The following is a 12,870-nucleotide window of genomic DNA, read 5'->3' as shown; positions in this document are numbered from 1 at the left end:
ACTTTGGCCATTTGAAAAGGTGGCAACCCTATTAACAGTAGATAAAAGAAAAACAAAACTTTTAAAATTAAGAAAAGCAATTACATAGTTTACAATTTTGCAATGGGGTATATCCACAAATGATAAAAGATCAACAACAGCATGAAATTTCAGAAAACATTCAATTATATGCATTGGGTAGCTAGTGAACTAGAAATAGTTTACTACGTACAAAGGATGAGGAAGCTAAAACTCCAGCTGGGTTGAGGGGTTAAGTTGAATTAATGCAGAGGCAGGTTTTGTCATTTAGTACATGAAGTTTGAGCTCCTTTTTAAAGTTTAAAGGGTGTATAATGGAACGTATGTTTAAGGGAAATTTGTTCCAGGCTAGGGACACATCATCTACAAGAATTCCCTAAATATAACTGCATATGTCAAAGTCAAAAGTCAAAGTAAACTTTATTGTCGATCTTAAAATATTAATAACAGAATAAATTACCACAATTGGACAGGAAGACATTAGACAGTATTATACTAGTAGGTATTGCAAGACTGTTATTTCACATAGTGATTGCTTAGAATATTGCACTTCATCATTTGTAGTATGATATATTCTGATGTTCATGTTGCACATGTATGGAACAGTGACCCACTCCTGACTGTTGCACTTTCAGGAAGTAACAGCATAAGAAATCAGACTAACTGTGCCAGTTATTGAAGCAATTTGCCAGAGTGATTACTATAGGTGATACTTCATAGAAAGTGGCATATTGATCTAATTATTCACTGTCATGCCTGGCATTCAACTTCAACAACCTTATGGACAGAGGGAAGAAGCTCCTGTTCAATCTAGATGGTTTGTAGTGTAAGCTGCGACACCACCTGCCTGAGGAAAGGTGGAAGTACATGCCATGGGCAGGGTGAGTGGAATCGTTAATTATCTTACTAGCCCTTCCCATGCACCGAGTCTCATGCAGATCATCCATGGATGGGAGTGAGAAACCAATGACTTTTTCTGCTGTCCTAACTACCCTCAGGAGAGCCTTGCAGTCAGATGCGTTGCAGTTACCATACCATACTATAATGTTATTTGAGAGGATGCTGTCGATGGTCCCCTTGTAGAAGGCTTTGAGGATGGACTGAGACAGGTTTGCCTTCCTCAGTTTCCACAGGAAGTGCAGACATTGTTGTGCCTTCTTCACTGTGTGGCTAATGTAAGTTGACTAGGATAGGTCATCTGAGATGTGCACCATCAGGAACTTGGTGTTTTTGATTCTTTCCACTACCCCCCCCTCCCCCCTTAACTTCCAGAAGCTGATGTATCTCCTGAGTCCTCCTGAAATCCAGTATTAATTATTTGGTCCTGCTTACATATAAGGCCAAATTGTTACTGTCACACCAGGCTATCAGTACAGAAGATACCACAGTTTAATATGTTCATAGGTGTTTGCTAGGCTAACAACCACAAGGGTCTTTTTAAGCCTAGCCATGTATCCCAAATCTCTAACAAGTTCAGATTCCCTTGATAAGTGTAAGCATGGACCTGAGACATGAGCCATTTACAGGTTACCTGTTTGCATTAGAGCATAGGTGCCAAACCAGGGATGAATTTCTGGTTTCCCATCCAATTGTCCAAGTTCACATGGATAGGGAGCCTGTTCCAAAGACAGGGTAGTCTCTGGGATACATACCTATCTCTCCAGCAGGTCCTGTTTATATCACAGGCAAGGTTTAAGTCTTTAGAATGGGTAATTCTAGAGCTGTTTGTTTTGTGGATATGCAGGAGGTCCATCAGAGTGGGCTGTGACAATGCCCTGTATCCCAGATACATAATAATGCAGAACTACTTACATTACATCTGAAAATCTAGGAAAACACTTTGTTTAGCAGCAATGTATCACTTACAAACACCTTCTACCAGCACCTGCAGGACTGCATGGATAAGGCAATCCCAAACAAAACAAAGACTCTTAGTACCAAAGGCAAGCGTCCAGTCTGGTGGACCCCAGCCATAAACAAACTCTACAATAAAAGGAGGAAGCTACTACAAGATAGAGCAAAATCCTTAAAAGGTAAGACACCCTTGATCACTATAAGTAAAAAACTAAGAGCTCTCATAAAATCATCCAAAGCTAATTTCGAGAGAAAAATAGCTAATGACTCAAAAGACAATCATAAGGCCTTCTTTAGCTATGTTAGAAACCTAGGAGGAAACTCCCAGATATGCTCAGAACTAGTTCAAAATGATGTGAAGATTACTGATCCTACAGACATTGCCAACATACTGGCTGACAGGTTCAGTGCAAACTTCTCCCCCCCCCAAAAGGAGAGATATCTATACCAAACGATTGCAGCCCCCCAAAAATCTCCAGCGCCCAAGTGAGAACTGCTCTCTCCAAAGCAAAAAACACAGCATCCATGGGACCTGATGGTTTCCCCGGCTGTGTGCTCCATGAACTCAATGAGGAATTAAACCCACAGCTAGGACAGCTGTTTAATCAAAGTCTTACCTCTGGATACGCACTCCAGGAGTGGCGCACTGCAACTGTGGTCCCACTTCACAAAGGCGGTGCCACCACCGACCCTGGAAATTACCGGCCCATTAGCTTGACAAGCCTTATCTGCAAAGCCATGGAGAGGATCATAATGGACCTCATAAATAAAGACATAGGGAATTTGCAGACTTTGGATCCAACCCAGTTTGGCTTTGTCAAAGGCAGATCATGCCTTTTAAACTTGGTTGACTTCTTCAAACAGTCACCAAAGCCATTGACGAGGAAAGGCAGTCCATACAGCCTACCTCGATCTGGCTAAGGCCTTCGATACAATACCCCACTCGGGTATCATTGAAAAACTCATCAGCTTAAATGTTAACCCATACATCACAAGATGGGTTGCAAACTGGCTGAGTGACAGAACCCACAGGGTCAGAATTGCTGGCGCCATGTCAGACTCAAAGCCTGTCACAAGTGGTGTCCCACAGGGCTCAGTCCTGGGCCCACTCTTGTTTGGCATCTACTTTTCCAAGTACAAGCAAACACAGGAGGGTTATGGCTGACAAAGTTTGCAGATGACTGCAAACTGGGCCATAGTAGAAAACACATCTGACACAGATATCCTTCAGAAGGGTCTCACAGAAACGGATAACTGGTGCCAGAGCCACGGCCTGAAGTTAAATGCCAAAAAATGCATAGTCATACCCTTTGGGAAAAACAAGGTTACCCCTAGCTACCAAATAGGTGGCAATCCACTGAGTACAGAAGAAGTTATCAGGGACTTGGGGACCCAGGTTGATAGTAGTCTGTCATTCGACACCCATGTAGCTAAAGTAGTTAGGAAGACCTTCTACATTGCCCACCTTATCATGAAGGGATTCTCATCTAGATCAAGGGAGGTCATAGTCTCCCTTTACTCATCACTCATCAGACCAATGATTGAGTACAATGCCCCATTCGGGATGTATCTGACCCGACACTTGCAGCAGCTGGAGAGGCCACAAAAGTTCCTCACCAAAAGGATAAAGGGTCTCAAAAATCTGTCCTATGCTGCCCGACTGAAAGAACTCCAGCTCTATTCAGTCGCACCGCTTGCTCAGAGGTGACCTTTGCCTAACATACAAGGCCATGTCAAACCCAGATTTGATGAATATGCTTCACCTCAAAAAATCTAGATCCATCAGAGCCACAAGAGCGGGAGACTTAAACCTCGACACGGCTATTAATAGGACGTGCTGGAGGGATAGATTCATCACCCAAAGACTCCCTATGCTGTGGAACAAAATCCCGGTACATGTGAGGCAGAGCACCTCGCTGGCCTTGTTCAAGAGAAATCTTGACCAATGGATGGGAGATCGCAGATATACCCCAGGGATTACCTCAGTGTCACTGCTCGACAGAGGCACAGCAAAATAATAGGTATAGTTCCACATACTAAAGGGGTGGCGTAAGCCACAAAACGATGGGCTAGGCTTGTAAATGCCCTCAGGCAGATAGCCTAGTATGAACCTATGAACCTATGAACCTATGTATATCCTACAAGGTACAAACATTTCCACTGTGGAAAATATCCTATAATGGATGTCCCACCATATACAACATGAAACAGTAATACTGGGAGACCTAAAGAAAGACTGGCAGCTTATCAAAAGCAACACCACATCAGATTCCATAAACCTGTATGGCTTTACACAGTTAATTACATCAGTTATTAGAGTCCACAAAACACTGGCGGGCAATCAAACTTAGACTGGAGTCTTATTATTAGACCCAGCAAATCAGGGCAGCTGGTAGCCTTCCAGACAGCTTATGTGACTATCAACCCACTTACACTGTCAGAAGTTACAATATCCAAAATAAACATATAATTTACAACCAAGATCATAACTCAAAAACTTTGACAAACACACTTTTATCAAAACCTTAAGAGAATAATCCTGGAAAATACTAAAATTGATACCCTTAATCTCTGCTCATACTTCAGTGAGCTATTCATAAGAATTGTCAGTAACCTTGTCCCAGTACGTAATAAAAGGGTCAAATCCAATCCTGCACCATGTCTAACTAAAGAAACTAAGAACTTGATGCTACAATATGACAAAGCCTGGAAAGAATGGCGTAAAAATAGAACACAAAATATATTTTAACTTTTCAGGCAATTAAGGAATAGGACTAAATGCCAAGTAGACCATGACAAGCAAACATATTATAACATCCTCCAAAATAAACGTCAAAACAACCCAAAACTCTTCTGGACATCCATAAACAAATGTTTGTATCCAGGCCAAATTACCACCTCATCTCCTACATCCGACATTACTGACTCAGTTCTAACACATTTTAACAAGTATTTTATACAGACTATATTGTCACTCACAAACATTAAGAGTTCCATACCCTCTAAGTACCAGCAGCCTCTGCTTAACATCCTTACCTATTTGACTTCAGCCCAGCACTTACCTCCACCATTAAAAACCTCCTACCTAGGCTAAAAAACAACCACCCCAGCTGCTGACCAACCACCCATCCCCAGAATACTTTAAAATGGCTGCAGATGCAATTGCGTTTCCAGTTTCTATATTGATAAATATAGATTTATATCTGAAAAATACATTCCTTCCATCCAGAAAAAATCCATTATTATACCTTTAGACAAAGGTGGTGTGACTACAAAGTTTAACAACTACAAGCCCATTTCAGCTCTCTCCCCCTTTCAAAAATGCTTGAAAATGTATTCTTCCTCAGTTTCTACATCACCTATATTCAAGTAATCTGCTGTTTGAAAAATAGCATGGTTTCATACCCCACCACACCACAACCACCAACACTATAAACTGCACTTCACCAACACTATAAACCAGCATAGGAACATTGGTAACCTAATGTCAGCTGTGTTCCTAGACTTAGCCAAAGCTTTTGACACTGTATCACACCATTTACTTGCTGAATTCTCATTTATAGGTCTCTATCATTTCCTGTTTACATGATTAGTTAGTTATCTGTCTGGAAGGTAACAAGACGTTAAATAGCAACTGAACTTCTCTTCCTCTCTTCAGTTACCATAGGTGTCCCTCAGGGCTCTATACTAGGACCCCTTCTTGTTACTACTTTTGTAAACAAGCTTCACACTGCCATACACCAAACAAATATAGTACAATATGCAGAGGATTTGACTTTGATATGTACAGCCCCTGCAATATCCAGACTACAAGAAATCAATCAACATTTTTTTTCTCTTCTATCAAAACCTGATTGAAAAATTCAAACCCACTCCTTCACCACAATAAAACAAAACTGATGCTCTTCACCCCAAAACTTTAATTCCAACAAAACCAATCTTTCTTGGTTACACCTACACGTAATACTAAAAATTGAGGTAGTACGGCAGACTAAATTATTGGGTATTGTAATAGATGACAGTCTTAAATTTGATCGACATATTTTTCAAGCAATTAAAAAGACCCACCAGAAACTTGGCTCCCTTTACAGGCAAAACAATACTTTACAGACCCAGCAAAAAAAATCCTAGCTTCATCCTATTTGCTTCCAACCCTCTTACATGCCTTACCTGTCCTTATCCACCTGTGCTGTACACTAAAATCCAAAGTAACCTCTTGTTACAACAAAGTAGCTAAATGTGGTACCAGCACTGCACACTGAGCTCACCACTGCCAAGCCTTAAAGCAGCTAATCTGGCTAAAGCTCTACAACTGCATAACCTACTCTCAGCTAGTTATGGCATACAAACTGCTACATTGTCCTGAACAATGCCCTGTACTAAAAAAACATATTATTGCCCTACACCTGCACAAGGAACCTCCATTCTCGTCTTACATTTCTAATAAGCACTACTAAAGCAAGTAATTCATTGGGGGAATCACTATACTCCTGTTGGGTCTATATCAACTTATAGAAATTTACTTACCTTGAATGGCTGTTCATCAAACCTACGTCATAGAATGGCCCTTCGTCGAATGTTCACATCAGCAAATGTTTTTTCCCAGGGCAAGAAGTCACTTGGCCAACATATAGAAATTCGCCCTTTTCTCTACTGTAGTGCAATGTCGGAGATGGTATATATAAGTAGAGGGTGGTGTGGGGGCTGCAGCCTCATTCATTGCAAAAAAAAGCACAGAAACACTATTTTGAGGGTTCAAGCCTCAGTGCAGGGCTTATGCCCTACACTCTTCTTACTTATACATTACAGAGTAATTGGTTGCACAACTTTCAGGAAAAAAACACCGTCCAAGTGAAAAACAAGACACGGTCCTGCACCGCCTTTGCACTGCTATACTGCAACAAAACTAAATTTTATATAGTGAAGCAAAATAACACACCTTGAAGACAAATTGTAACCGAACTACTCAAGAAAAAAAGATCACAGTTTACCTCAAGATGATGGGGGATGACAGGGTTTTTTTGTTTTTTTTTTGGTGGTGGTGCAGTGGAATTGTTCTGAGTTCAAAACAGAGATCGATGGTCCAAAACCACCCTCTGTTATGGAAGTGGGAGAAAGCTTTTAACAACAGTCAAGTGGCAATTCAGAGGACTAAATCTCTGACTTGTTAATAAGCTAGTTCCTTTACCAATCATCTTTCCGCCTTTATTTGCCCACTGTGTGATCCTGAGAAAGTTGCTTAACCAGACAATGCTTTGGGCAATTTGGAATTTGATCTAAGCTGTGTAATGATTTCCTGGATTGCATACCTAGTAACTACCTGTGTCTAACTGTATGCAATTTCTTGCTTTGGTAATAATCCATTTTTTTTTTCCATTTTAAACTAGGATCCACAGAGATGGCTCTCTCCAGGTTGGAAATGAAGCTCCAGTCACTGGGTCATCCCCGCTACGGGCTACACAGCTTGATACAGATGGAGCACTATGGCTTGGTAAGTCTTAGTTATACCTAAAATATGTAAACATGTTTTTTTCTATTTCCAGAATTTTTAACCATCCAAGTGCATCAGGGCTTTGGAATCACAGGCAAATTTTGAAAATTGTGCTTTTCAGCAAAATTGCGTTCTCATGCATCTTTGTTGAAAAGGTAAAATTTTCTTTAGCAAGTAGTATTTTTTAAAAAAGCCATTTTAAAAACTCCCCACTGCCATAGAAGTTTTACCAATACTTCTCCCAGTCTAGTCTATTAATTATAATGCACGTTTTGTGTAATTTTATCACTGGGCAAGAAGCTGCTAGTTAGGGTTAATGGTAACTTCCTAAACAATTGTAATGTTCATAGGTTGGTACTAGGCTATCGGCCCTAGGGCCTATACAAGCCTAGCCATAACAATTCCCTGGATATTTCTTCCCACAGTATTTACTTCCTTGGACCCTTTTCTAGCAGGGCGACTGACATGATCCCTGGGGTGAATTTCCTATCTCCCATCCAATCGCCAAGGTTCCTTTTGAAGAGGGCCAAGGAGGCACTCTGCTTGACATGTATGGGCAGTCTATTCCAGAGTATGGGGAGTCTCTGGGTCAGGAACCTATCCCTCCAGCATGTTTTGTTCATTGTAATGATAAGGTTTAGATCTCTGGAGCGTGTGAATCTGAGGGATTGGGATTTCTTTGGCTCTGAGGGATTGGGATTTCTTTAAGTGGAGCATGTCCACCAGCTCAGGGTTTGACATGGCCTTGTATGTTAAGCAGAGATCGCCTATGAGTAGATGATATGCCACAGAGTATAGCTGGAGTTTTTTTAGACAGTCAGCATAGGGCATCTGCTTTAGGCCTGTGATTCTTTTAGTGAGGTGTTTCTGCAACCTTTCCAGTTGTTGCAGATGTCTTGCGAGGTACATACCAAACGGGGCGTTGTACTCTATAATGGGTCTAATAAGGGATGAGTACAGTTAATTTGACAACTTGGCAATTGCCTAATTACTTTATAATTGTGTAAACATCACGTTGTAAGCATTGCAGTTAACACCATCTGTGCAGTGAGGCAATTTTGTACTGCCTCTACATTATAATGCAGGACATTAAGACATTCGTCTTGCAGCTAACATGGAATCAGTGCTTAGGAAGAACTTTCTGCCTGCATCATTAGCAGTGATTTTACAGTACATCTTACAGAATAGTTTGCACATTCACGTATTCACTGGAGCTGTTTTAGAATTGTTAGTCATCTGACAGCACTCTTTTTTTGTTTGAAACAGATTGCAGTCTAAAAGTACTTTGAAATCTGCAACCAATTATTTTCCAAGATTATGAATGCTGATATATAGTATTATGTCATTTATTACATATTGTAAATACAGGCGAAACAGAAGTGCTCTCTGGAGCTTACTATATGTATGTATAAAAACAAGTTAGTGTGTCAGAGTCCACTGCCCCCTCTAAGTTCCTTTTTTATTGTGCTCAGAGAATGACTAACTCTGAGGTATGAGTACGGTTTCACAAAATCAACATTCACCGTGTTTTATTTAATAAGTTATACAATAATCTAAGCTTAAAAACAAATACGGTTGGATTTAGAGGTGTCAGGGAGTAGTCCATTTTCATCTTTGGGATTTTACCTTCTTGCTTTTTAAGAAAGAGGTGTGACATGCAAAGTTATGTGCCAGTGATATTTTGTTACAACCACACATGGCTGTGTTTTTAACTAGCTGGATACTACAGCAGTCACCAATTATTACAGAGAAACACACAGAAGATGTATTCAGGTACTAGAATCTGAGGCCATGTAGAAAGAGTTAAACCACAACAATGACGCAGAAGTAAAGCTGCAGTTGCCTGTCTCATTCATTCACAAATGCTTCCTCTAGTAAATACAGAAAGTAATACATTTATAACTATTCAAATTATGGTGTGGGAGGTTGGCATAACGGTTAAGGTATTTACCTTACAGACACAAGGTACAGGGTTTGATTCTCACATGGGGTAATCGGCTAGGCTTAAAATGGCCCACAAGGGCAGTTAGTCTAGTACTAATCTATGAACCTATAAAATTGCTATGTAATTTAAAATGCACTGGGGGCCGTGTTGTTATAGGCATATAGTCTGCAAAGAGTTCCTGATTTGTGACAACAAGGTCTGTCCTGGTACATTGTAGACTGACCCTTTTCTTTAAGATTCTGAGCAGTTTGTTGAAAACTACTTCACTTAATAGGATTTTTGGATTGCTAAGTGATGGTGAGCAATTACCCAACATTTTTTATATTCATAGATTCATAGGTGTTTAATAGGCTAATGACTCAAGGACCTTTTTAAGCCTAGCCATGCACCCTAAATCTCTGACAAGTTCTTATACCCTTGATAAGTGTAAGCATGGCCCTGGGAGGTGAACCGTTTACAGGTTACCTGTGTCCATTAGAGACATAGGTGCCAAACCAGAAATTAATTTCCGATTTCCCATCCAATTGTCCAAGTTGCACTTTATTTTATTTATTTATTTTTATTTATTTTATATTACATTTGTTGACCGGGATAGTCTAACTGGATTAGTGTCCATTTTCAGTAGAGTCCCAGGGAGATAGGCTGCAAGAGATTACTAGACCACTAACATACAGGTACTAGTTGTTATATAGTTAAAAGTTAAAATTGGGTTAGGGAGGAACTCTGCTTCACATAGATGGGGAGTCTGTTCCATAGACAGGGTAGTCTCTGTGATACATACCTATCATACCTATCTCTCCAGCAGATCCTATTTATATCACAGGCAAGGTTTAAGTCTTTAGAATGGGTAATTCTGGTGCTGTTTGTTTTGTGGATATGCAGTAGGTCCATCAGACTGGGGTCAAACAATGTCCTGTATGCCAGGCATAGATCTCACGTCAAAAGCCTGTAGGAGACAGAATACAGGGTTAGGGCTTTGAGGCGGTCTGCAATATGGTATTTTACTTACGCCCTGTTCTCTTTTTGTGAGGAACCTCTGTGGATGTTCTCTTTGTTGGATATGCCTGGTTAGGTACATACCAAAGGGGACATTGTACTCAATGATAGGTCTGATAACTGCCAAATACAGTGGAACAATGACTTCCTTAGGCATAGATGCCATACCTTTGTTTATAAGCTGTGCAACATAAAATGATTTCCTCACTACTGTAGACACGTGATGGTCAAAGGCTAGATTACTATGTATGTGTGCTCCTAAGTCCCTCACTGCTGGGTCATCTCTAAGGGGTGTGTTGTCAATGTGATAGTTACCAGGGATGGATGACTTCCCAAAGGATGCTATTATGCATTTCTTGGCATTTAGTTTTAGTCCATGACTCTGACGCCAGTTGCTTGTCTGTGTCATCCCCTCCTGGAGAACATTTGTATCAGTGTGAGATTCAATGACAGCTTCTAATTTGCAATCATCTGTAAATTTAGTCAGCCAGAGACCACTGACATTGGCCTTGACTTCTGAGAAGTAAATGCCAAAAAGGAGTGGCCTAAAAACTGATCCCTGAGGAAATCCACTTGTGACTAGCCTCTTTGTAGAGGTGGTCTCCCCAATTTTAACTTTATGGGTCCTGTCTGTGAGCCAGTTGGCTATCCACTGAGTGGCATATGGGGTTGTACCTAACCTCTTGAGTTTGTCAACAATGCCCGAGTGGGGTATTGTGTCATATGCCTTGGCCAGGTGAAGGTAGGCAGTGTGAATGATTTTGCCCTCATCCATTGCATTGGTAACCTTCTCAAAGAAGTCCATCAGGTTGAGTAGGCATGATCTGCCCTTTACGAAACCAAACTGGGTTGGGTCCAGTGTCTGGAGGTTTACTATATCTCTGTTGATCATCGCCATGATAATTCTTTCCATGGCTTTACATGCAAGACTAGAGAGACTTATGGGTCTGTAGTTTCCAGGGTCTGTAGATGGCCCACCTTTGTGCAGAGGGATGAATGTTGCCTTTCTCCATTCATGATGCACAAAGCCTGTTTGGAGGATAAAGTTAAGTAGTAATTCCAGAGGCCCTGATAGGTCATGTTCCATGCTATTTAGAAGGCATCCTGGGATATTGTCTGGGCCTATTGATGTAGTGTTGTTGGTCTTAGAGAGAGCATTATGGACCTGTTCCCTATTGATAGTAGGAAAAGGTATATTTGATGAAATTTCCCGAGGGAAGGTTGAGAGGAAACAGCAGTAAGGTTGGAGCTGAATTTATTAGCTTGGAGGCTTGCTATATCTTCTGGCTCAGTATAGGTGGGTCCATTTACAATGAGCTTTGCACACAGTTGTGTACTGCCTTTGAGGTTGTGGACATAGCTAAATAATGCTTTGTGGTTGCCCTTGGCCAGGGAGGCTAAACATACCTCAAATTTAGCTTTGGTAGACTTTATTTATCCTCTGTGTTGTTTGTTTAGTTTGCTGAGAGTGGTCTTGTCCTGTTCAGTACTACACCTCCTAATTTTTGCCATGATTTTCTTACTCCTGTTATACAGCCAATTGATTTTGTGATTCCACCAGGGGGGCTTGTTTTTTGAGTTAGTTCTGCATTTTTTCCTGGTGGGTACAACTGCCTCTATGCAGCTGTTAACATGCCTGTACAGGGTTTCTGAAACAGTTCTGCATAGACAGCAGTGCTCTCAAGGTTTATGGGGGCTTGAAATTTTGCCAGGTAATAGCAGGAGGTTAGCCTTAGAATAGTTCCTGAATAATCCATATTTAGCTGGGGGTCGAGGTTTTATTTTTACTTCAAAGGAGACCATTTTGTTATCTGACCTTACCAGGGAAGACATTACAGTAGGGGGTGTGCAGAAGTCTCCTACATTAGTGAGGATCAGATCCAGTATGGTTGTAGCTCTGATTGGTTTATTGACTATCTGGTCCAGGGAATTTGTGTTTACAAAATCCAGGAATCTCTGTGTTTGTGCATTTGGTGTCATACATGATTCCCAGTTAATAGTGGGGTAATTAAAGTCACCCTTGAATATGGTATTGGGTTGGATGGTAAGTGTGTCTAATACGTTTAAATACATGGTATGGGTTTCCTGGGTCATAGAGGGGGACCTATAGCTTGCAAGGGAGTGGTATTGAATTGTACCTATGGTGATTTGAACATGGAGCAGCTCAAGTGCATTGCCTGTTTTATCAGCCTTGAAGTATATTTATTTTTGAGGTAAATAGAGACACCTCCACCTTTAGTTCCTGCCTGGGAAGAAGCTTGCCTAAATGTGTGGAAGGCATTATAACCTTGCACTGTTGGTGTGCTGTCCATGGCTTTAAACCATGTCTCAGTGACCGCACAGACATCAGTATTCTCTCGGGTAAAGAGAGCTTCCAGGGAGTGGAGTTTTTTGTTTAGACTTCTAGCATTGAATAGTAATACCTGTAGATTTTCTTGGTTTTGATTTACTGTCGGAAGTACTTTCAGTTTGGCAATGCCTAAAAAGGCACTATGGGGGAAGACAATGTTTTAGATAATATTCAAAAGCCTGGAGGGGAGAGGTGTAGACATCCCTGGTAAAGCAG

At 40.9% G+C, this 12,870-nt stretch overlaps 1 protein-coding gene across 9 annotated transcripts in view; it reads left to right on the top strand.

Moving 5' to 3' along the window:
* Positions 1-12,870, top strand: part of AGRN (agrin) — a 3,161,231-nt gene that overhangs the window by 3,134,474 nt on the left and 13,887 nt on the right. For all 9 annotated transcript variants that reach the window (XM_044063089.1, XM_044063082.1, XM_044063083.1 and 6 more), the window contains one exon: positions 7,260-7,363. In XM_044063089.1, coding sequence (XP_043919024.1) covers positions 7,260-7,363 — 104 coding nt within the window. The remainder of the gene's footprint in view (positions 1-7,259; positions 7,364-12,870) is intronic.

Source organism: Protopterus annectens, chromosome 2.part1 (genome assembly GCF_019279795.1).
Source record: "Protopterus annectens isolate FY-2018-M chromosome 2.part1, PAN1.0, whole genome shotgun sequence".
NCBI classification, from domain to species: Eukaryota; Metazoa; Chordata; order Ceratodontiformes; family Protopteridae; genus Protopterus; species Protopterus annectens.
Note: the sequence above shows the minus strand (reverse complement) of the source record. Positions and strands in the feature narration are given on the sequence as shown.